A 26,477-nucleotide genomic window follows, 5' to 3' on the forward strand; every position below is an offset into this window, starting at 1 on the left:
CATCGCCCATTATGTTGGTTCAGCTGATTAATGATGGCCACACATTCTAAAGAAGTATTGATAATGGTGCCTGTAGTGTCCTTACACTTTACTATAGAATCACACGAGGCATGTACTGCAGACAAGGTCACTATGTGACCTGAACCTTTATTCCCAGGACCAAGAAGTGATGACCCTGTGTAGGACCTCCCTTTATATACCTGGATGACCAGGTGAGGAGTGTCTCCCACAAGTTCACCTCCTGTGGTCAAGGTGTGCATTTCTTGGGTGTATACAGTATGCAATGTTGTTACATGAAGGTTACAGTTACATGAAGGTTACAGTTGCATGAAGATTACATAATGACATCACCTCCCCCATCACGTCTTATTGGGTCAAAGATTTAAGTCTTTCAGGTGGTCGACGCTCTCTCGTGGAGAGCCGCAGTTGGGGCTCTGGTGGTTGAGCCTTGGCATGCGTCTCTGTTGCCTGAGGTGATTCCGGCTTGTCCGGGCTGGCCGCAGGGACTGTGCATGCTGGTGAATGTCCTTGTTGCTCGTTCACTGGCAGTGGTATGGGTAACATCTCATGATCTTCCTCAGGTTCCTCAGTGTCCCTGCTGAACCTTTTCTTTACTTGGTCCAGATGTTTGCGGCATATCTGCCCATTGTTAAGTCTGACCACGATGACCCTATTCCTCTCTTTGCCAATTACAGTACCCTCAAGCCACTTGGGTCCCAAAGCATGATTGAGAATGAATACGGGGTCATCGATTTCTATACATCTCCCCACTGAGTTGCGATCATGGCACTTGATTTGGGACTGGGGCTTGTCCTCAACAATGTCTGACAGGGCTGGATGAATGAGGGACAGCCGCGTTTTAAGCGTGCGTTTCATGAGTAGTTCCACGGGCGTGACTCCTGTCAGTGAATGCGGCCGGGACCTATAGGCCAGCAGGAGGCGTGATAGGCAGTTCTGAAGGGAGGGTCCTTGAATCCGGAGCAGTTTTATGATTTGAATCGCACGTTCCACCTGGCCATTGGAAGCTGGCTTGGACGGTGCTGACCTGACGTGTTTGATACCATTTCCCGACATAAACTCCTGGAATTCATAGCTAGTGAAACACGGGCCATTATCGCTAACCAGGATGTCCAGCAAGCCATGGGTCGCAAAGACCGTACGCAGACTCTTCACGGTGGTGGATGCCGTGCACAAATTCAATATGATGCACTCGATCCATTTCGAGTATGCATCGACAACAATCAGGAAAATTTTTCCCATGAACGGGCCCGCATAGTCTACGTGAATGCATGACCATGGCCTGATGGGCCAGGGCCACGGGCTGAGTGGGGCCTCTCTGGGGGCATTGCCCAGTTGGGCACACGTCATGCACTGCGAACCCAGTGTTACAGGTCTGAGTCAATCCCCGGCCACCATACTTGTGACCGGACAATGGTCTTCATTAACACGATGTCAGGGTGCTCGCTGTGGAGTTCCCTGATGAAAGCTTCCCTTCCTTTCTGGGGCATGACTACCCGGCTGCCCCATAGCAGGCAGTGGGCTTGGATGGAGAGCTCGTCCATCCGTCTGTGAAACGGTCTGACCTCCTCGGGGCACGCCCCGTGTGCGGGCGCCCAGTCTCCAGTCAGGACACATTTCTTTATCAGGGATAGGAGGGGATCTCTGTTGGTCCAGATTTTGATCTGGCGGGCTGTGATGGGGGAGCCTGCGGTGTCGAAAGCCTCAACGACCATGACCATCTCCGCACTTTGCTCCGACGCCCCCTCAGTGGTGACCAGTGCAATTTTCGGTGCCTGGCCGGTGCCGTATGATGTAGTCATACGCAGCCAGTGTGAGGGTCCATCGCTGTATGCGAGCTGACGTATTGACATTGACAGCCTTGCTATCGGACAACAGGGATGTTAACGGTTTGTGGTCCGTTTCTAACTCGAACCTTCTGCTTGTGAGAGTGACCTGGAGGCATATGCCACAGGTTGGAGTTGGCCCTCATCATTACTCTGCTGCAACACACACCCAACCCCATAGGATGATGCATCACACATTAAAACCAGTTTCTTACAGGGGTTGTACAAGGTCAACAGCTTGTGAGAACAAAGCAGGTTCCGTGCTCGATTGAAAGCCTGTTCTTGATAGTCCCCCCAAAACCATTCACAACCCTTACGCAGAAGCACGTGTAGTGGCTCCAACAATGTGCTTAAATTTGGCAGAAAGTTCCCGAAGTAATTCAATAGTCCCAGAAATGAACGCAACTCCGATGTGTTGCCGGGTCTGGGCGCACGATGGATCGCCTCCATTTTAGATTCCCGTCTGCGGCAACCCTCCTGCCCAAAAACTCGACCTCTGGGGCCAAAAACACACACTTGGACTTCTTTAGTCGCAGGCCTACCCGGTCCAGTCGGCGTAGCACCTCCTCCAGGTTGTGGAGGTGTTCCTCGGTGTCTTGACCCGTGATTAGGATGTCGTCTTGGAATTTGATTGTTCCAGGAATGGATTTAAGCAAGCTTTCCATGTTCCTCTGGAAGATAGCGGCCGCTGAACGAATGCCAAACGGACACCTATTGTAAACGAATAGCCCCCTTGTGCGTAGTGATGGTGGTCAGTAGCTTGGATTCTTCAGCCAGTTCCTGAGTCATGTAGGCTGAAGTGAGGTCCAACTTGGTGAAAAGCTTGCCACCTGCCAGCGTGGCAAAAAGATCCTCCGCTCTCAGAAGCGGGTATTGGTCCTGTAGTGACACTTGGTTGATGGTGGCCTTGTAGTCGCCACAAATCCTGACCGAGCCATCCGCTTTAAGGACAGGAACAATGGGGCTTGCCCAGTCACTGAATTCAACGGGCAAAATTATGCCCTCTCTTAGCAGCCTGTCCAACTCACTCTCAATTTTCTCATGCATCACATACGGCACAGCTCTGGCTTTGTGGTGCACTGGTCTGGCATCCGGGGTGATGCGTATCACTACTTTGGTGCCTTTGAAAGTCCCGACACCTGGTTGAAAAAGTGACTCGAATTTCTGTAGGACCTGTGAGTATGAACTTCGCTCCACAGATGAAATGGCGTGCACATCTCCCCATTTCCAGTTCATCTCGGCTAGCCAGCTCCTTCCCAAGAGCGCGGGGCCATTCTTCGGGACAATCCAGAGTGGCAGCCGGTTCTCCGATCCATTGTGTGTGACCACCAGGTTTGCACTGCCTAGCACTGGGATAATCTCTCTGGTGTACGTCCGTAACTGCGTGTCAATGCGTTCCAGTTTGGGCCTGCTAGCTTTGAGTGGCCATAGTTTTTCAAATTGTTGGGCACTCATAAGTGACTGGCTGGCTCCTGTGTCCAGCTCCATGCGTACTGGGATGCCATTTAATAGGACTTTCATCATCATAGGTGGCGTTTTGGTATATGAGCTGTGGATGTCTGCCACATGAACCCGCTAAACTTCAGCGTCCATAGCTTTGCCCCAAGCATCAACCTGCCTTGCAGACCCCTCGTCTGGTTCCTCTACCTCGTAAACTAGCCTCGCTACGGGCTTTCTGCATCTTCTGGCCAGATGTCCACTGAAGTTACAGTTCCTACAGATAAATTGTTGAAACCTACAGGTCTTTGCAGCATGTCTGCCCCCACACCTCCAGCATGAGCTGAGATTGTTGTGAACAAAAGAACTGTTACCAGGCATTCCTCTCTGATTGTCTCTTTGATTACTCCTGAGCACTCTGTTGGTGAGTGTCAATGGTCCCATCCCGGGATGCATTGTCCCTTGTGATGGCGTGAATTGCCGATCCCCCTGCTGCGGGCCCACCCTAAAGCCTGTTGCTGCCTGGGCGGTGTCGAATTGTCCTTGCCTGCCTGCGGGGTTCTGTGTCGCATTTACAATGTTAACTCCCTGATCCTTCGTCACATTGGAACCAGGGGTGCGCGCGTAAATTATCTTGGTCTCCTCTTCCCCTGCCATGAAGGTCTGAGCTATCAACGCTGCCCTTTCCAAAGTCAAGTCCTTGGTCTCAATTAGCTTCCTGAAAATCCCGGCATGACCAATGCCCTCAATGAAGAAATCCCTTAACATCTCCCCCCTGCAGGCGTCTGTGAACTTACAGAGGCTGGCCAAGCGCCGAAGGTCCGTGACGAAGTCCGATATGCTTTGTCCCTCCCGACGCCGGTATGTATAGAACCGGTGTCGGGCCATGTGTATACTGCTCGCCAGTTTGAGGTGCTCATCGATCAGAGTGCTAAGCTCTTCAAAGGACTTGTCCGCCGGCTTCTCAGGTGCGAGAAGGTCTTTCATCAGCGCATACGTCTTGGGTCCACAGCTGGTCAGTAGATGCGCCCTCCGCTTGTCAGCCGCTTCCTCTCCCAGCCAATCCTTCGTGACAAAGCTCTGCTGGAGCCTCTCAACGAAATCGTCCCGTTCCTCACTAACACAGTACTGTTCCTCTGTGCTACCGGTGACCATCCTCGTGGGTCGTTGATTCCCGTTTCTCGTCGCCAAATGTAGTGTCCTTACACTTTACTATAGAATCACACAAGGCATGTACTGCAGACAAGGTCACTATGTGACCTGAACCTTTATTTCCAGGACCAAGAAGTGATGACCCTGCGTGGGACCTCCCTTTATATACTTGGATGCACAGGTGAGGAGTGTTTCCCGCAAGTTCACCCCCTGTGGTCAAGGTGTGCATTTCTTGGGTGTATACAGCATGCAGTGTTGTTACATGAAGGTTACAGTTACATGAAGGTTACAGTTGCATGAAGGTTACATACATGACAATGCTCAGTCTTGAGGGGTGTTCAGGGTGCACGTCAGTCTATAAAGGGGTATTATGACTTTAAAGGGAGCCCTCATTCTGAAGGTGGATTAATAAATGTACCCACACTAAAGTGGTATTAAATAGTGATAACCTGTCTCTGTAAGAGTATTAATGGTGATGGCTTGTCTCTGTTTAGAATCACAGAAAAATTATGACACAGAAGGAGGCCATTTTGAAATCCTGAAACAAATCCGCGCAGGCCGACCAATAGCTATCCAGCCAAATCTCACTTTCCAGCTCTTGGTCCGTAGCCCTGTAGGTTACGGCTCTTTAAGTGCAAGTACTTTTTAAATGTGGTGAGGGTTTCTGCCTCTACCACCCTTTCAGGTGGTACGTTCCAGACTCCCACCACCCTCTGGGTGAAGAAATGGTTCCTCATCTCCCCTCTAATCCTTCTACTAACTACTTTAAATCTCTGTATGTCATGTATCTCACACTACTGTATATAACTGTATCTTACCATGCTATACATGACTGTAACTAGAGATGACCTGTAACCACAAGCATACCTTACCACCAGGGGTGCACTTGCAGGAGACACTGCATACCTGTTCCACACAGGTATATAAAGACAGGTCTCAGGCAAGTGTGGCATTTGAGAGCTGTGAAATAAAGGTGCAGGTCCTGAGTGACCTTGACTTCAGTATGTGCCTCGTGTGAGTCTGTACTGCAGGGACAGGACTTTACAGTGGCGATGAGTTACGGGATTACAGAATCCAGAGAATGGCGACCAACGGCTCAGATAAAAAATACAATGCTGGAGATAATTGGGAGGACTTTATAGAAAGGCTCCAGCAAAGCTTTGTAACCAAAGACTGGTTGGGCGACGATAAGGCAGACAAGAGAAGTGCCCATCTCTTTCTGTGGCTCGAAAACATACACCTTAATGAAGGACCTGCTAGCACCTGAGAAACCAGCAAGCAAATCGTTTGAGGAGTTGAGCACACTGGTAAGAGACCACCTGAAGCCAGCGAACAGCCTACACATGGCCAGACACAGGTTCTACAACTACAGACACCATGTGGGCCAGAGCATACCCGACTTTGTGGCGGAACTTCGGAGGCTGGCTAGTTTATGTGAGTTCCCTGATGAACTAAGGAGAGAAGTACTGAGAGACTTTTTTATTGAAGGAATAGGCCGCATAGGCATATTCCGAAAGCCCATAGAGTCCAAGAACTTGACCCTAGAGGTAGCAGCACTGGTCGCACAGACATTCTTGACAGGAGAAGAAGAAACGAGGTTGATCTATACTGCGGGTACGACAACTAACGAAACATCGGAACAAGGGGTTCACAGTGTTAAACAAGCCGCCACCCCCACACACAGACAAAGGCAGGAGAGCAGGCCTTCAACAGCAGGCAGTGGCACCAGAAGCCATCAAGGGCCACATGAACGGCCGTTCACGCCTCATCAACCCACAATGCGAGCAATCAACTACAAACTGAGAGAGAACAGCCAGACGCAGCTCATCCTTCAGAAACAATGGAAGCGGTCTGTGCTGGAGATGTAGGGGAAAGCACTCATCAAGGGGGTGTCGATTTCAGCATGCCATTGGCAGAAACTGCAACGAGACAGGGCATCTGGCCCGCATGTGCAGAAAAACAGCAGCTCGGCTGGTATACGAATCGGAAGGGTCGGAAAGCGGACCAGAAGACGGTGGGGACAGTGCCCGGCACACCGAGGTACAGCAGGTCAACACGATCAATGGCCACTGTTCTTACAACAAGACGCCCCCAATAATGATGAGGGTCCGACTCAACAGGATACCTGTCAAATGGAACTGTATACGGGAGCAAGTCAGTCTCTCATGAGCGTTCAACAATTTGAACAGCTGTGGCCGCACAAAAGCAACAGACCAAAACTCACAAGGGTCGACACCAAACTAAGGACCTATACCAAAGAAGTCATCCCAGTCCTTGGCAGCGCCATGCTCTCAGTCACACACAAAGGGACGGTGAACCGACTTCCCCTATGGATTGTCCCCAGAGATCTCCCAGCACTGCTGGGGAGAAGCTGGCTGGCAAAACTAAATTGGAAATGGGATGATGTTCACGCCATGTTGTCAGAGGAACAGACCTCCTGCTCAACAGTTCTAAGTCGATTTGAACATCTCTTTCAGCCAGGTGTGGGCACCTTCAAAGGAGCTAAAGTTAAAATCTACATCACACAGGATGCTAGACCGGTCCATCACAAGGCTAGAGCTGTGCCCTATATGATGAGGGAAAAGATTGAACATGAACTGGACAGGCTTCTGCGGGAAGGCATTATCTCGCCCGTGGAATTTAGCGACTGGGCAAGTTCCATCGTCCCAGTCATGAAGCCTGATGGATCCATACGAATCTGTGAGGATTACAAATCTACCATAAACAGAGTCTCCCTACAGGACCAATACCCGCTGCCCAGAGCGGAGGACCTATTTGCCACATTGGCTGGAGGAAAACTTTTCTTGAAACTAGATCTCACATCTGCGTATATGACGCAAGAACTGACCGAAGAATCTAAGCTACTCACCACCATCAACACACATCGAGGCCTTTTTATGTACAATCGATGCCCATTCGGCATCAGGTCGGCAGCTGCCATATTCCAGCGCAACATGGAGAGTCTGCTCAAGTCCATCCCGGGGACGGTTGTGTTTCAAGACGACATACTCATCACGGGCAAGGACACCGACTCCCATCTCCGCAATTTGGAGGAAGTACTAAAGCGGTTGGATCGGGTAGGCCTACGAGTCAAGAAATCCAAGTGTCTGTTTCTCGCGCCCGAAGTTGAATTTTTGTGCAGAAGGATTGCCGCTGATGGAATCCGCCCAACAGAATCCAAAACCGAAGCAATTCGTCTGACACCCAGGCCCCGGAATGTCTCGGAACTGCGCGCCTTTCTCGGGCTACTCAATTACTTTGGGAACTTTATGCAGAACTTGAGCACGCTGCTGGAGCCTCTCCATGTGCTACTCAGAAAGGGTTGTGATTGGTTTTGGGGAGACGCCCAGGAACGCGCCTTCAATAAGGCACGCAACCTTCTATGCTCCAACAGTGTTTTGGCTTTTTTTGATTCAGGTAAAAAGCTAGTTCTTACATGTGATGCGTCAGCGTACGGGGTCGGGTGCGTTTTACAGCATGTCAATGGTGCGGGTAAATTACAACCCATTGCTTATGCCTCCAGGTCACTTTCGCGGGAGGAGGAGGAGGCTCTCGCGTACGTGTACGGTGTCAAAAAGATGCACCAATACCTTTTCGGGGCCAAGTTCGCATTAGAAACCGACCACAAGCCCCTCACGTCCCTGCTATCCGACAGCAAGGCAATAAACACCAACGCCTCAGCGCGCATTCAACGGTGGGCACTCATGCTGGCGTCTTACGACTACACAATAAGGCACAGACCAGGCACAGACAACTGTGCCGATGCACTTAGCAGGCTACCCCTGGCGACCATGGAAGGGTCTGACGAACAGGACTGTGAGATAGTCATGGCAATCAATGCCTTTGAGTCCACAGGTTCGCCTATGATGGCTCGCCAAATCAGAGCCTGGACGACCAGCGACCCACGTTATCTTTAGTCAAAAGTTGTGTCTTAACTGGTGACTGGGCAGAGGCTCGCGATGCCTGCCCCGAGGAGATTAAACCTTTCCATAGGCGCATGCATGAACTATCACTGCAGGCAGACTGCCTGATGTGGGGCAGCCGAGTAGTCATGCCTCTGTGAGGCAGAGAGACATTTGTCCGGGAGCTCCACCGCGAGCACCCGGGGATCGTTCTCATGAAGGCCATAGCCAGATCCCACGTCTGGTGGCCTGGCATTAACGCGGACTTGGAGCTCTGCGTCCGACGGTGCACCATTTGTGCCCAACTCCGTAATGCCCCCAGGGAGGCCCCCCTGAGCCCCTGGCCCTGGCCCACCAAACCGTCGTCACGGCTGCACGTAGACTATGCGGGCCCATTCATGGGCAAAATGTTCCTCCTCCTCGTCGATGCATTTTCAAAATGGATCAAGTGCATCATTTTAAACTCAAGCACCACCTCCACCACTGTGGAGAGCCTTGGAACCATGTTTGCACGCACGGAATTCCTGACATATTGGTCAGTGATAATGGTCCGTGCTTCACCAGCGCAGAATTCCAAGATTTTATAGTTGACCACGGCATAAATCACGTTAAGATGGCACCGTTCAAACCGGTCTCCAATGGCCAGACGGAGCGAGCAGTGCAAATCGTTAAACAAGGCATGCTTAAAATCCAAGGTCCCACGCTGCAGGGCCGCCTGTTGCGACTGCTGCTGGCATACAGATCTCGTCCACATTTGTTGACTGGGGCTCTCCCCGCGCAAATATTGTTGAAATGAACATTAAAGATAAGGCTTTCGTTAATCCTCCCAGACATGCATGAAATCGTTGAGGCAAAGCGCCGTAAGCTAACTGAATACCATGACCGAAATTCGAGGGGGAGGTGGAATGAGATAGGGGACAAAGTGTTTGTGCTAAACTATGGCAGGGGTCCCAAATGGCTTGCAGGGACAGTAACAGGCAAGGAAGGAAACAGGCTACTGGTGTTACAAATGGACAATGGACAAACCTGCCGGAGGCATGTAGACCAAGTAAAAATTAGATTCACCAACAAAACTGCAGAACCAGAGGCAGACTACAATGTGGAACTCACACCACACCTGGTGGACAGACAGAGGGAACAACCTGAGGAAAGGGCAGTCTCAACAGACAGCCCAGGCGAGATACCAACAATCATACTGAACGAAACAGACAGCCCAGACGAGATACCAGCAATCACACCAAAAGAAAAACAGAAACCAAGGCAAACAACTGAACTACGCAAGAGTGTAGACCACCTGAGAGACTGAATCTATAAAGACAATAAGACCTTGGGGGAGGGTGATGTCATGTATCTCACACTACTGTACAAAACTGTATCTTACCATGCTATACATGACTGTAACTAGAGATGACCTGTAACCACAAGCATACCTTACCACCAGGGGTGCACTTGCAGGAGACACTGCATACCTGTTCCACACAGGTATATAAAGACAGGTCTCAGGCAAGTGTGGCATTCGAGAGCTGTGTAATAAAGGTGCAGGTCCTGAGTAACCTTGACTTCAGCATGTGCCTCATGTGAGTCTGTACTGCAGGGACAGGACTTTACACTGTAGGGGTATTAATAGTGATGCCTCACTCTAAGCAGGTGTTGAGAACAATGCCCACTCAAGGCTTTGGTAAATCTAATCAATCGCCCAGCCACTGACGTCTAAGAGCCAGGGGAGGGCCCCTGCAATTGCTGCCCTTATTCATAAATGTTCTTTCTAGTGAGCCTCACCTCACAGAGTGACTGATGCAAGATTACATTTTTAATTGAAAAAGGAATGTTTTGTGATTTGTTTCAGGATTTCGGTGGAGGCAGCTCTTCAAGATGTGACCTAAAAGCGAATTTAATTCAGAAAGGTTGCAAAGAGAATTCGACCGAATTTCCCCAAGGCTCCTTCCAAATTCTGAAGAATTTGTCTCTCAGTGAGAAAGGCTCGAGCGGCAAATTGGACCAGATTGTGCAATTCGCTCCTCAAAAGGTCGCCATCAACTTGCGTCGAGGTAGGGAACACACTGGGGCTGTGTCTCTAGCTCCATGTGACTCTGTGTCTCCAGTCCCATCCCTCCCCTCTGGGGGGGCCCTGTTTCTCCCAACCCCCGGCCCGCCCCAGCCTCCCACATCCAATGTGGTCCAGTAAGCAAGCCCAGAACTCCCCTTACACTGTGCAGCAGCTTGGAGACGGTGTTACATTTCTATTGTAGCCTTAATGCAGCAAAAGTTGAAATTAGTAAATATATCTTTGTCTTCCTGTATAAAGTGGCAGCCACGATCTTTGGTTCTCCCCTAAATAACAGGATTTTTTGGATATTAAGGGAATCAAGGGATATGGGGATAGTGCAGGAAAGTGGAGTTGAGGTAGAAGATCAGCCGTGATCTTATTGAATGGTGGAGCAGGCTCGAGGGGCCGAATGGCCTACTCCTGCTCCTAATTCTTATGTTCTTATTATCACAGCACTTGTGCCAGGAAGACCAATAAAGCTGGAGCTTGCTCTCGGTGACAGTGGTGGACGGACACTCAGTGCACTGGTGTGGCATTCCACGGTCCAAAAAGAAAAGAAAGAACTTGCATTTATATAGCACCTTTTACGGCCTCAAGACATCCTAAAGTGCTTTGCAGCCAATGAAGTACTATTGACGTGTAGTCACTGTTGTAATGTAGGAAACACAGCAGCCAATTTGTGCACAGCAAGCTCCCACAAACAGCAATGTGATAATGACCAGATAATCTGTTTTAGTAATGAATATTGGCCAGGCCACCGGGGATAACTCCCCTACTCTTCATCAAAAAAGATTCATTGGATCCTTTACATCCACCTAAGACAGCAGACGTTTGGTTTAACATCACATCCAAAAGACAGCACCTCCAACAGTGCAGCACTCCCTCAAAGTGTCAGCCTAGATTTTGTGCTCAAGACCCTGGAGTGGGATGTGAACCCACAGCTTTCTGATTCCAAGGGGAGAGTGTTTCCCACTGAGCCACAGCTGACACCAAGGTACAGCTCTGGGTTACTAGCTGCCATGCTGCCTCAGGCCTCTGCACTGTGGCTAAGTGAGATCTTTGCTTTCTCTGACTAAATGTCAGCTTTAGAAGCCACAAGACTGTGTCACTGCACTCCCTCTCTGCCAGCTCCTGCAGCAGACTACCCGCTGTACAGAAACAAGGAAGAGAAGGATTGCAAACAATGGAAATCCCAAACAGAAAATGGTGGACAGCCACGGATCAGTCAGCAATTACAAAGAGAGAAGGCAGATTTAACATGTCAAGTACAACCCTTTGTCAGCTGTGGCTCAGTGGGTAGCACTCTCGCCTCTGAGTCTGAAGGTTGTGGGTTCAAGTCCCACGAGCACAAAAAATCTAAGTTGACACTTCCGTGTCAGAGGTGCTGTCTTGTGGATGAGATGTAAAAGAGCCCATAGCACTATTTCGAAGAAGAACAGCGGTGTTATCACTAATGTCCTGGCCAATATTTATCCTCAATCAACATAACTAAAAAAACAGATTATCTGGTCATTATAACATTGCTGTTTGTGGGATCTTGCTGTGCACAAGTTGGCTGCTGCGTTTCCCACATTACAACAGTGACGACACTTCAAAAAGTACTTCATTGGCTGTAAAGTGCTTTGAGACACCCGGTGGCCGTGAAAGGCGCTATCTAAATGCAAGTCTTTCTTTTTTCTTTATCAGAACTAAAAGATAAACAAGTATTTTAGTGGGACTGGAAAAGAGCAAAGATGGGGAGGGAAAGAAACGACAGATTCAATCGAGGAGATGAAGTTAATGGGTTGATTGACCCGCAACCTGCCTAGCAGCAATGGACAACATTACTGGGTCGAGTATGTAGCCCATGGGCCTTGTCCAAGGTGCTGTATAAAGCTCAGTCTATCGGCACTCCAGTTGCTTCACGCATGAAGTGGCTGGAACACCAGGGCTCGCGGGGTCCCGGCTGCCCACTGCATCTCTGGCACTTTCCCAGTGTTGGGACATCCTGGATTGGGTGAGGTTGGCAATGGTCCTGGGAGGAATGAGGGTCACCAGGCAAGGGAGGCAGGGGTGCCGGGGAGGGAAGGCAGAAGTCATGGGTTTTCCACTTGTACTCTACTGGACTGGTGCTGTGGGGTAGGGGAGGAAGGAGAGTGGCAGAATTAACTGAAAACAACTGGGGAGGGTGTAAAGTCCTGTCCCCTCAGTACAGATTCACACGAGGCATGTAGTGAAGTCAAGGTCACTCTGGACCTGCACCTTTATTTCACAGCTCTGGAATGCTGCACCTGCCTGAGACCTGTCCTTATATACCTGTCTCTTGCAAGTGCACCCCTGGTGGTCAGGTATGCTGGTGGTTACAGGTCATATCTTATTATAGTCATGTATAGCATGTTAGGATACAGTTATATATAATAATGTAAGATACATGACAGAGGGGGTGTGCCAGCATTGACTGATGGGATAGAGGAGAAACACCAACTTGAACTAACTTGGAGGGGAAGAAGCACACCAGGTGAGTTGAGGGGGTAGAGTGCCAGTATGAACTGGGAGGGCTGGAGTTGGAGAGAAAGAGTCTCTGTGAAGGGGTAGGGCGTTGGCTGGGGTGTGGTGTTTTTGAACTGGGTCCAAAGGGCCTCTGTAACCTGGGGTCGGGGTAGCAGGGCAGGGCTTGGGCAGGATTGGATATGGGTGAGCAGCTGTTGCGGGAACTTTGGGGAAGTGATGGCCTGGTTGTTCGGTTAAAAATACTTTCTCCTTTATTGAGATCAAAACTCTACCAATTGTCAACTCTAAAAGTGCTGAAAGCTAGCGGGAATGCAATCATTTTTAATGCAAAATTCGGCCGAGTGCATCTCATTCACTTTGACAACTTCGATGCAGTTCCGCTGATAACAATTGGAGCTATGCCTCAGTTATTATAGATACTCTGTTAGTACCCCCGTGCAATCAGGAAATCCACATAACTGATATCAGTGAGAGCAACTTCCTTCCAATGTTTACTGTGCAAGTGAGTGGTGAGTGTGTTGTGACCTCAATCACTGAGTACGGCACAACTTGTATCCAAATGAGGAACTTAATTTGTATCATCACTGGTTGCTCAACATTCTTAGAGCTAACCAGCCCTGTGTCTGCTCAGATTTTTATGATTCATGATTTTTATCTCCAAACCTGTTTAAAATAAACTCGGTAGTTATTAATTGTAGCAGCCCCGTTTGGGAGTCAGTCACTAGTGGAGACTAGGAGAAAGATCAGGACCACTGCTTTTCATGATATATATTAATGACTAGGCCTTGGGTGTACAGGGCACAACTTCAAAAATTGCAGATGAGACAAAACTTGGAAGTATAGTGGACAGTGAGGAAGATAGTGATAGACTTCAGGAAGACATAGACAGGCTGGTGGGATGGGCGGACACGTGACAGATGAAGTTTAACACAGAAAAGTGTGAAGTGATGCATTTTGATGGAAGAATGAGGAAAGGCAATATAAACTAAAGGATACAATCCTAAAGGGGGTGCATGAACGCAGTGACCTGGGGGTATATGTGCACAAATCGTTCAAGGTGGCAGGGCAGGTTGAGAAAGCGGTTAAAACAGCATACGGGATCCTGGGCTTTAGAAATAGAGGTATAGAGTACAAAAGCAAGGAAGTTCTGATGAACCTTTATAAAACACTGGTTGGGCCTCAGTTGGAGTATTGTGTCCAATTCTGGACAATGCACTTTAGGAAGGATGTGAAGGCCTTAAAGAGGGTGCAGAAAAGATTTACAAGCGTGGTTCCAGGGATGAGGGACTTCAGTTATGTGGATAGACTGGAGAAGCTGGGGTTGTTCTCCTTAGAGCAGAGAAGGTTGAGAGGAGATTTGATCGAGGTGTTCAAAATCATGAGGGGTCCAGACAGAGTTGATAGAGAGAAACTGTTCCTATTGGTGGAAGGGTCGAGAACCAGAGGACATAGATTTAAGGTGATTGGCAGAAGAACCAAAGGCGACATGAGGAAAACTTTTTTTACGCAGCGAGTGGTTAGGATCTGGAATGCACGGCCTGCAAGGGTGGTGGAGGCAGATTCAATCACGGCTTTCAAAAGGGAGTTGGATAAGTACCTGAAGAAAAATAATTTGCAGAGCTACGGGGACAGGGCGGGGCAGTGGGACTAACTGAAGTGCTCTTGCAGAGAGCCGGCGTGGGCTCGACGGGCTGAATGGCCTCCTTCTGTGCTGTAAGCATTCTATAATTCTATGATTCTATATAGCACCTTTACAGCCAATTAAGTACTTTTGAAATGTGGTCACTGTTTTACTGTAGGAAACAAATTAGGCAATGTGTGCACCGCAAGGTCCCACAAACTGCAATGTGATAAATGACCAGATCATCTATTTTAGTGATGTTGGTTGAGGGAGAAATATTTGCCTGGACACTGGGGAGAACTCTCCTACTCTTCTTCAAATAGTGCTATGGAAACTTTTGTGTCCACCCGCGTGGTAAAACATTTAATGTCCCATCAGAAAGATGGCCCCTCTGGCAGTGTAGCACTCCTTCAGTACTGCACTGGAGTGTCAGCCTGGATTATGTGCTCAAGTCGCTTGAATCTGCGGGCTCAGTGGTGGAAGTGCTAACACTGCACCAAGACTGACACGTTATAAAACGCTGTTGCGGACAAGTTCAGAACACACACACACCGCTTTGCACAGTGACATCCGATCTGTAATCTTCCCCCTACCACTGTTCCTCGTTACGCTCTGCCCAATCAATTGTTGACAAAAATCCGCGCCATTGGGGCAGAAATTCCGAGGAGAACTTCCCACGGGAAAATCAAGAAAAAATAGAAATAAAATGCACACTTACCTGAAGCTGCTGCGCCCGCTGGAATCCCGATCCACAGGCCTCCTCTCCCTGCGACGCACAGCGCGTGCACATCGGGACGTCCGCAGGAGTCACGTGGACCTGGACACCCAATCACAGGTAAGTATTTTCTCATTCATAGTAATAGGAGATTCGTAAGTTACTATGAATGAGAAAAACCCCAAAATGCACAAACACTACATAAAACGTTTAAAAAACACCTCACACAATAAACTAAGAGAAATTAAAAATGTTACACATCTTTTTTAAAGAAAAAAAATTTCACAATTTAAAAAAAAAAGCTAGGGCTAGAGTTTAAAATAACATTATCTGAGTAGACAGGGTTTTAACATAAATGTGTTTTTTTAATTTTTATTTTAATCGTGTTTTTTCTATGTTTTTAAACTCTTACGCCTGTAACAGGCTATGCTCCTGCTTTTTCAGGCGCAAGAATTTTGAGGACATTTGCCGGGCAGGATATGGGTAAACCCCGCAATCTTGCCCATACAACTATGCTCACTCCCGAGATACGGATCATCTGTCTAGCTCCAGCTTGACAGATCGGAAAAGCCGGTTTTCAGCGCAAGCGCGTTGCGCTGTCCGTAGAAACTTCGTGCAGACCCGGGACATCGGAAATTCTGGGTCTAAATGTCTTTTTATTCTTTGATCAACAGGTAGTGAACCTCTGGTGTGAAATAGCTGAAGTGATTTAAATCATGAAATAGGGGCAGCACTTGAAATAAGTCAATAAATGTGAAGAAAAGCATCTCCTTTGTCTCTGATTCAGGTGCAGGGTCCAGTCCGGTCCTGCGTGGGGAGGTTGACTCCTGTTTTTTTATACGAGCTTCTCCTTTGCCACCTCCCGCAGGGGAATCCAGGTCCTTCACCGTACAGGTACGTCAGGTGGACGACTATCCCGTGGACATCTACTACTTGATGGACGTCTCTTACTCTATGAAGGACGATTTGGTAACCATTCAGCAGCTCGGCACACAAGTAGCCGCTGAAATGGCCAAACAGACCAGCAACCTGCAACTGGGCTTTGGATCGTTTGTGGACAAGCCCGTCTCTCCGTATATTTACATGGCAACAGAGGAAGAAATTAAAAACCCCTGTGTTAGGTAAGGAAAGAAAGGCTTGCATTTATATAGCGCCTTTCAAGACCTCAGGACACTGCAAAGCGCTCTACAGCCAATGCAGTACTTTTTTTTGAAGTGTAGTCACTGTTGTAATGTGGGAAACGCAGCAGCCAATTTGCGCACAGCAAGGTCCCACAAACAGCAATGAGCTAATGACCAGATCATCTGTTTTAGTGATGTTGGTTGAGGGATTAATCATGGCCAGGACACCGGGAGACTGCCCCAGCTCGTCTTCAGAATAGAGCCATGGGGTTTCTTTTAACGTCTTATCTGAAGGACGGCACTTCCAACAGTGCAGCACTCCAGTGCAGTACTGAGGGAGTGTCAGCCTAGATATGGCACTACAGTCCCTGGAGTGGGATTTGAACCCACAACCTTCTGACTCAGAGGTGAGAGTGATATCACTGAGCCATGGATGATGTCTAAAGTGGTAATAAGTGCAATAAGGGAATATCCCGTTTCAGAAGGGGTGGGGGTGTGGGATAGGGACATCGTGTAACTCTCCTCCTGATGTAGATCACAGGTTAAGAATTAATTCCAGTGTTGCAAATATTAATTCGATTGATATACAGTCGTTGAAATTATTACATCCATAGAGCATGCCGGGAGAGAAATAGTCAGTTTGGAAAGTAGTGTTTGATTAATTGTTTCCCCGTCTATCTGTTAATACGCTAAAAATATTGCGAGGGCGTTCTCTCGATTGGTCCCTGTAACTTCGGCAGGGGATTGGCAGAATATGTCTCCAGGGGTTTTGATAGAATAGATGGGGAGAAACTTGTTTCCACTGGCAGGAGTGTCTGTAACTAGAGCACACAGATTTAAGATCATTGGCAAAAGAACCAGGGAGGAGAGGAAGAGATTTTTATTTTATGCAGCAAATCGCAATGCTGTGGAATGCACTGGCTGAAGGGATGGTGGACGCAGGTTCAATCGTAACTTTCAAAGGGAATTGGATCAATACTTAAAAAGGAAATGTTTTCAGGGCTGTGGGGAACGAGCAGGGGAGTGGTATTAATTGGATTGCTCTTTCACAGAGCTGGCACAGGCTCGACGGCCGAATGGCCTCCTTCTGTGCTCTACGATTCTAAGTATAAATCACAATCGAAGAACACTGCTTATTGAGATTTTTGTGATTTTTTTTTAAAGAATTCTTAGTTCATGCATACCCATGTTTGGATTTAAAAATGCACTCAAGCTGACAGAGAAAGTGAGTCGGTTTAATGAAGAGGTGGTCGCCCAGGGCTTCTCACGGAACCGTGACACACCAGAAGGTGGTATGGACGCCATATTGCAGGCCTCCGTGTGCAAGGTGAGTGGAGCAAGATCTTCCCCCACCCATGTGCTGGAACTGGCGCTGGAGTGGGCTATGAGAGGGAGTCACCCCCCCGGGGCAGGGGGCTCCCCCTCCTGGGGCAGGGTAATCCCACCCCTCCCCCCCCCCCCCCCCCCGGGGCAGGGTAATCACACACCCCCCCGGGGCAGGATAATCCCATCCCCGGTCACACACTCGCTGGGAAGACCAGTAACAGAGACCACCTACATGTAGAATTATAAATAAATTGCAACACGGAACCAGTCTGTGTTGCCCTTTATCCTCCACATATGCTCTGGTTCAAATCCCATGTGCCCCATCTGCCTGAATGTTGGCACCTCTCAATATTGGCAACACCAGTGTTGGCACCCTCCCCGAGTGTTAGCACCCCCCGAGTGTTGGCACGTTATTTGATCACAGAGCGTAACACAGTCACCCAGATTCCATTTCCACATTAAACAGGCCAGGTCGCTGAAACACAATCAGGAGTGTGGACCCAGGCTGATTGCTTTCCCCGTCGGTATCCTGGGGCACTGAGGCCAATAGTAGAAGCCCAGTACCACTCCCGATTGAGGCGAGCTCACTCTACACAGAGCAGGAATGGAACCTGGGACCCCTCAGTCTGTGCAGGGCTGCCTTTGACCATGAGACAATCAAGGAGGCCAGAATTTGTACGGTGAAGTCTTTCATATTTCATTCATAAAGAAATAAATTGAAGCAGTTTCCCCATCAATTCTTCATAAACATGAAAGTTACTGGGAGTAAAGTTGCATCAAGAGGCACAATTAGATGAAAGTCGTTTCTAGGCGTGAATCACCGCTGGGCAAAATAGAGCCCGGTTTGTGACTGGTTATGGATTTTTAAATTCCGCACTAAATAAATTGTTTGGAAATAAATCTGAAGAAATTGTATTGAGTTAGTGGGCAGGATATTCCGCGGCAGTGTTCCTGGCCCTTGCTGGGAGCGTATATCAGGAAAATCCCTATCTGTAGTCCCTGATTTCCAGCCACAATAACTAAAGAAAGAAAGAGTGATGTGCATTTATATAGCGCCATTCACAACTCCAGGACGTCCCACAGTGCTTTACAGCCCCTGAAGTATTTTTGAGGTGTGGTCGCGCTTGCAATGTAGGAAACATTAATGGATGGAAAATCACAGGAATGTGTTGCAGAATTCACCAGTAAATCCACCAGGAGTACCGGGACAAACTCCTAGACACGTTTTACTGAACTTGTAAATGACTTTATTTATTAGTTGCAATAGTGCAGCAACATGGGCCTCACTGAATACTGCCTCGGGAACTATCCGAGTGTCTTCTTCATATACTCAATGTGCTTTCAATTTACAATCTGTCAATTAGGGCCAATTTTAGATTATACCCAGTGAGTAAATACCCAGCGAGGGTCTGCCCAGCCAACTACCCACTGAGGATCTGCCCATCGAGGGTCTGCCCACCAAGTGTCTGCCCATCGAGGATCTGCCCATCGAGGGTCTGCCCACCGAGTGTCTGCCCATCGAGGGTCTGCCCATCCAGGGTCTGCCCACCGAGTGTCTGCCCATTGAGGGTCTGTCCATCGAGGGTCTGCCCACCGAGTGTCTGCCCATCGAGGATCTGCCCATCGAGGGTCTGCCCACCGAGTGTCTGCCCATCGAGGGTCTGCCCAGCCAGGGTCTGCCCACCGAGTGTCTGCCCATTGAGGGTCTGCCCATCGAGGGTCTGCCCACCGAGTGTCTGCCCATCGAGGGTCTGCCCAGCGAGGGTTTGCCCAGCGAGGGCCTGCCCACCGAGTGTCTGCCCATTGAGGGTCTGCCCATCGAGGGTCTGCCCAGTGAGGGTTTGCCCAGCGAGGGTCTGCCCACCGAGTGTCTGCCCATTGAGGGTCTGCCCATCGGGGGTCTGCCCAGTGAAGAGGCCACTGGTCTTTCAGCCCCAGGCCCTGTATTTGAATCCAACCTAAAGTGATGGTGGGGAGGTGCGATATCAGCAGAAGATGCCAGATATTGCGTCCATTGTCAGTGGGGCCGATGAGGGGGGAGGGGATCTGTACGTTGACAATGTCAGTCCCCCTCCCGTTATGTCGCTGTCATCGTACGGCTGATCGCAGTCGATGATGGGGATTCTGTGAGTCAGATTACCTCACACTTCTGGTTCAAAAAGGACCTGTGGTGATGAAAGAACCATGAGGAGAGAAAGAAAATCAAAGGAATAGGGACATAGGAGGCGGTCATTCGGCCCCTCAAGCCTGTTCCGCCATATTTCAATTTGATCATGGTTGATTTGAACATTCATTCTATTTACCGGCCTTTGCTCTTGATTCCTTGATACTCTTAGTCAACGAAAATCTATCGATCTCTTTTAATGATTTTAAATGGAGCAGATTGGACCAGCAGCCATATCACGGCGTCCATTTTGGGATAACATTGTGAGTGAGCATTTCACAAATGTGAGACATCCATAATCCACAAGGTCTTAAATGAACTCAGTAATGTAGAGCTGTTCTATTTTTCAGAATGTTTGCGACATTTCATTGCCTGTGGGGAATGTCCCTTTAATTGGCTCTAATCAATGCCTTCCTTACTTCAGGAGAACATTGGTTGGCGCCAGGAGGCCACACACATGCTGGTCTTCGTCACTGATGCCACCTCGCACTTCGCACTGGACGGGAGGCTGGCTGGCATCACTCGCCCCAACGACGGGCTCTGCCACATGGGGCTGGACAACCATTACAACGCCTCAGCTTTCCTGGTACGTTGATGAAGGAACATGGTTCTAGCAGCATGTGAGCATGGAGCGAGAAACGGTCATTGTCCCATCAAGTCCATCCTTCCACTGACAGCCCATAATCTGCCCACCACAGACTCCACCTTACCCATTTAATCGCCTGGGAGAAAATCCTGCAGAAATACTCCCTGATTCCCAATAAATATTCATCCAGACTAACATCCCCTAGTCTGCTGCCCCCCCTACAAAATTCCCCCCCCATCCTGCCACCACCGCTCCTGCCCCCCAAACTCCCAACAGCACAGAATGGCATTCCATCAGGTATTTGACTGCCTCAGTCTATACCTACTCCTGGAACCCTCAAAACCCTACAACCCAACCCCATTCTCTGTCCGATCTTTATCCGGCTCCTCTTTGAGGGCGTTATCTGTGCATTGCACAATATTCGATGTGCTATAATAAATGCCGTAGTGTTCTCAGGAGAGCGTTGAATGGGCAACATGAGCCCGAAACAAGATCCACAACCTACACGTGGCAGTGGATAAAACTCTCGCCTCTGAGTCAGAAGGTCATGGGTTCAAGACCCACTCCAGAGACACGAGCACATAATCCAGGCCGAAACTCCAGTGCAGTGCTGAGGGAGTGCTGCACTGTCGCGGGTGCCATCTTTCGGATGAAATGTGTTAAACTCTCTCAGGTGGACATGGCACTATTTCGAAGAAGAGCAAGGGAGTTCACTGGATGCCCTGGCTGCCATTATCCCTCAACTAACACCCACTAAACACATGATCTGGTCATTTATTTCACTGCTGTTTGCTGTTTGACTGACCCCAATCATCCAGTCACAGCATGTTCGCTTTCCAATTATTCTCGGAAGGCGATGTGCCACAAGGATAGACTTGTCGGGCGACCAATGGCGGGGCGGGTGGTTGGAGGGAGAAAGTCATGTAATACACCTCCAGGGTCACGTCCAACCAGACTTGGCAAACAAAGCGATCAGCCTTTTAATTTCCCACAGTCTAATAATTAAAATTAAACCAAGACTAAACGTGTTATATATGTTAACTGGGTTTTACCTGCCACCGGAGGACGCGACTGTCGGAGTCCTAATGGTCACTGGTAGACATGTGCAAGCCGTGTATATAATGTTGGCAGCCATGTTGAATCCTCACTTTGTGAATAAATAAACTGGAGTAAGGTCATGCCTGAACTAGCTCACTGTACTTAGCCTCGTGGAGTTATTTGATACTTAACAATTGGCGACGAATTAAAAATACGAACTTTCACGCAACCATGTCTGTTGGAATTTTGGAAAGATTCATGAAAGTGGAAGACTGGGAGGATTTCACTGATCGCCTCGACCAGTACTTCGTAGCCAACAGATTGGAAGGAACCGATAACAAAATTAAGCGCAGGGCGGTTCTCCTCACTGTTTGTGGATCAAATATTTATGACCTCATCAAGAATCTACTCTCACTGACTCGACCAATGGATAAGACTTACAATGAATTGTGTACACTGGTTCAGAACCACTTTAAACCGAAGGAAAGCATCATCTTGGCAAGGTATCGTTTCTATAGGCACAATCACTCCGAGGATCAGGATGTGGCGGAATTTGTCACCAACCTGAGACATCTCGCTGGGCCGTACAACTTCGGAGCTGCGTTGGAGGAAATTCTGCGGGACTTTTTCGTGCCTGGCATTGGCCACGAGGTCATCTTTCGAAAGCTGTTGGCTGCTGAATCTCTAGACCTGAGCAGAGCCATCACAATCGCCCAGGCACGCATGTCCACGGACAAAAACTCAAAACAGATATCTTCCCAGTTTTGAAACTCACCCGCAAGTACAGTGCATAAAATAATATCGTCGGCAGGCAGAGCTGCACATGGCAGGGCCTACTCCTCCGCGTTCGTACACCTGTAACTGCTCAAAGTCCGCCATTGGGGGTGAATCATATCTCACCTTGTTGGCATTGTGGGGGCTATCATCGGGCCCATCAATGCCGATTCAAGCAATACGTGTGCAAAGGCTGTGCAATAATGGGGCATCTTCAGCAAATGTGTCCGCAACCGAGCAAGCGTGCTGTGACACACCACGTGGCTGAGGATGATCGATCCAGCGTGGATCAAACGGCACAGGCAACTCAACCCGAGGTACAGGACGAAGATCAAAACTCCTCCGATAATGCTGGAAGTTAAATTAAATGGGATTCCAGTGTACATGGAATTGGACACTGGTGCGAGTTAGTCAATAATGAGCCAGAGGGCGTTCGAAAAGCTGTGGTTCACGAAGGCAAAAAGACCCAAACTGAGCCCAATCGATGCGAAGCTGCGTACCTACACCAAAGAGTTCATACCAGTCATTGGCAGCGCAGCAGTAAAGGTATCATATGATGGAGCTGTGCATGATTTATCATTGTGGATCGTTCCAGGCAATGGCCCAACACTGTTCGGCAGGAGTTGGTTTGAGGAAATTAAATGGAACTGGAACGATATTAAAGCCTTATCATCAGTGGATGACGCTTCACGTGCTCAAGTGCTGAGCAAGTTTCCCTCGTTTTTCAAACCAGGCATCGGCAACTTCACGGGAGCCAAGGTGCAAATCCACCTAGGCCCGGATGCAAGACCCGTCCATCACAAGGCTCGGGCGGTTCCATACATGATGAGGGAAAAGGTCGAGATCAAACTGGACATACTTCAACGGGAAGGAATCATATCACCAGTCGAGTTCAGCGACTGGGCCAGTCCAATTGTCCCGGTGTTGAAAATGATGGCACGGTCAGGATCTGCGGTGACTACAAGTTAACGATCAACTGAGTCTCGATACAGGATCAGTTACCCAAGGCTGACGACCTGTTTGCAACGCTAGCAGGGGGGAAGTTGTTCACCAAATTGGATCTGACCTCTGCTTACATGACACAGGAGCTGGTCGAATCGTCAAAAAAACTGACGTGCATCAATATGCACAAAGGACTGTTTATATACCACAGATGCCCTTTCGGAATTCGCTCGGTGGCAGCCATATTTCAGAGGAACATGGAGAGTTTGCTGAAGTCCGTCCCAAGAACCGTCGTGTTCCAAGATGACATCCTGCTCACCGGTCGCGACACCACCGAACACCTGCACAACCTGGAAGAGGTTCTACGTTGTCTGGACAGAGTGGGACTCGGGCTAAAACACTCCAATTGCATTTTCATGGCACCAGAAGTCGAATTTCTGAGGAGAAAGATTACAGCAGACGGCATCAGGCCCACGGACTCGAAGACAGAGGCCATCAAGAATGCACCCAGACCCCAGAGTGTGATGGAGCTGCGTTCGTTCCTGGGTCTTCTCAACTATTTCGGTAACTTTCTATCTAGTTTGAGCACATTGCTAGAGCCCTTGCACATGTTGCTGAGAAAGGATAACGACTGGGTTTGGGGCAAATCTCAAGACAGAGCCTTTGAGAAGGCAAGGAACGTGCTATGTTCCAATAAATTACTGGTACAGTATGACCCATGTAAGCAGTTAATGCTGGCCTGCAACCCCTTATCATATGGGGTCGGTTGTGTGTTCTAACAAGCCAATGTATCAGGCAAACTCCAACCAGTTGCATTTGCATCCAGAAGTCTGTCTAAGGCTGAAAGAGCCTATAGTATGATAGAGAAAGAGGCTTTAGCATGCGTATGTGGGGTTAGGAAAATGCACCAATTGTTTTTTGAGAGCAAAGGTATAAACACCAATGCCTCATCCCACATCCAAAGATGGGCACTGACATTATCCACTTATGATTGTCATCCGCCACAGACCAGGCACTGAAAACTGTGCTGATGCGCTTAGCCGGCTACCATTGCCCACAACCGGGGCAGAAATGCCGCAGCCCGCAGACTTGCTGTTGGTCATGGACGCTTTCGAGAGCAAGGGGTCACCCATCACGGCTCGTCAAATTAGTACCTGGACCAACCAGGATCCTGTACTGTCACGTGTAAAAAGGTGTGTCCTAAATGGAAATTGGTCTGCCATTCCCAGGGAAATGCAGGATGAAATTAAGCCTTACAGCCACCGCAAAGATGAATTGTCTATTCAATCCGATTGTCTGTTATGGGGTAATCGTGTTGTTATGCCAAAAAAAGGCAGGAAGACTTTTGTGCGAGATTTACACAGTACCCACCCAGGCATTGTCATGATGAAGGCCATTGCCAGGTCTCATGTTTGGCGGCCCAGCATTAACTCGGATTTGGAGTCATGCGTGCATCAGTGCAACACTTGCATGCAACTAAGTAACGCACCTGTGGAGGCTCCGCTGAGTCTGTGGTCATGGCCATCCAAACCGTGGTCAAGGTTCCACATAGACTTTGCCAGCCCCTTTCTCGGCAAAATGTTTTTAGTGGTAGTGGACGCTTACTCCAAATGGATTGAATGAGTAAACATGTCATCCAGCACATCCACAGCCACTATTGAAAGCCTCCGGGCCATGTTCGCCACCGATGGCCTGCCCAATGTCCTTGTCAGCGACAACGGACAATGTTTCACCAGTTTGGAGTTCCACGAGTTTATGACCCGTAATGGCATCAAGCATGTCCGGTCTGCCCCTTTCAAACCTGCGTCTAACGGTCAAGCGGAGCGGGCTGTCCAAACCATTAAGCAGAACCTAAAACGCGTGAATCACGGCTCCCTACAGACCCACTTGTCCCGCATTCTGCTCAGTTACCGGACGAGACGCCACTCACTCACCGGGGTCCCTCCTGCCAAAAATTGCTGGTCACAGGAATGTGGGAAAGGAGTACCTTGAGACAATCACTATCACTAGGGGGGTAGTACTGGACAGGCTAATGGGACTCAAAGTAGACAAGTCCCCGGTCCTGATGAAATGCATCCCAGGGTATTAAAAGAGATGGCGGAAGTTATAGCAGATGCATTCGTTATATTCTACCAAAATTCTCTGGACTCTGGGGAGATACCAACGGATTGGAAAGCAGCTAATGTAATGCCTCTGTTTAAAAAAGGGGGCAGACAAAAGGCAGGTAACTATAGGCCGGTTAGTTTAACATCTGTAGTGGGGAAAATGCTTGAAACTATCATTAAGGAAGAAATAGCGGGACATCTAGATAGGAATAGTGGAATCAAGCAGACGCAGCATGGATTCATGAAGGGGAAATCATGTTTAACTAATTTACTGGAATTCTTTGAGGATATAACGAGCATGGTGGATAGAGGTGTACCGATGGATGTGATGTATTTAGATTTCCAAAAGGCATTCGATAAGGTGCCACACAAAAGGTTACTGCAGAAGATAGAGGTACGCGGAGTCAGAGGAAATGTATTAGCATGGATAGAGAATTGGCTGGCGAACAGAAAGCAGAGAGTCGGGATAAATGGGTCCTTTTCGGGTTGGAAAACGGTGGTTAGTGGTGTGCCACAGGGATCGGTGCTGGGACCACAACTGTTTACAATATACATAGATGACCTGGAAGAGGGGACAGAGTGTAGTGTAACAAAATTTGCAGATGACACAAAGATGACATTGCTGTTCATGACCCTGTGTTTGTCTTGAATTATGGTCATGGTCCCAAGTGGGTTGCTGTCACGGTTTTGGCCAAGTAGGGGAACAGGGTGTTTGTAATCAAACTGTTAAATGGCTAAACGTGCAAGAGGCACATCGACCAAACTAAACTACGATTCACAGACAACCCAGAACAAATTGAAGATGACTTCATCATTGACTAACCAACACATATCCAACCATCAGTTGACCCTTGTGTTATTCACGAAGACGAACCTACCATCCCCGACAGTCCTGTCAGACCGACTGCTCCACAATGCAGCAATGGTCCTACTAACTCACCCAAGCTTGGGTTCGAACTGAGAAGATCAACCAGGGAGCGAAAGGCCCCGGACCGTCTCAACTTGTAAATACAACCTGTACCAAGGACTTTGGGGGGAATGATGTTATGTATGTTAACTGGGTTTTACCTGCCACCGGAGGGCTCGACTGTTGGAGTCCTAATGGTCACTGGCAGATACGTGCAGGCCATGTATATAATGTTGGCAGCCATGTTGAATCCTCACTTTGAGAATAAATAAACTGGAGTAAGGTCATGCCTGAACTAGCTCACCG

General features: G+C 48.8%; 1 protein-coding gene across 1 annotated transcript in view; it reads left to right on the forward strand.

Annotated features, from left to right (window-relative positions):
* The window catches only part of LOC139233679 (integrin beta-3-like), an 88,057-nt gene that overhangs the window by 22,775 nt on the left and 38,805 nt on the right, over nucleotides 1-26,477 (forward strand). The window contains exons 3-6 of the mRNA XM_070864084.1: nucleotides 10,182-10,383; nucleotides 16,077-16,329; nucleotides 17,494-17,656; nucleotides 20,244-20,405. Coding sequence (XP_070720185.1) covers nucleotides 10,182-10,383; nucleotides 16,077-16,329; nucleotides 17,494-17,656; nucleotides 20,244-20,405 — 780 coding nt within the window. The remainder of the gene's footprint in view (nucleotides 1-10,181; nucleotides 10,384-16,076; nucleotides 16,330-17,493; nucleotides 17,657-20,243; nucleotides 20,406-26,477) is intronic.

This window comes from Pristiophorus japonicus, chromosome 21, assembly GCF_044704955.1.
Source record: "Pristiophorus japonicus isolate sPriJap1 chromosome 21, sPriJap1.hap1, whole genome shotgun sequence".
In the NCBI taxonomy this organism is placed as follows: Eukaryota; Metazoa; Chordata; class Chondrichthyes; family Pristiophoridae; genus Pristiophorus; species Pristiophorus japonicus.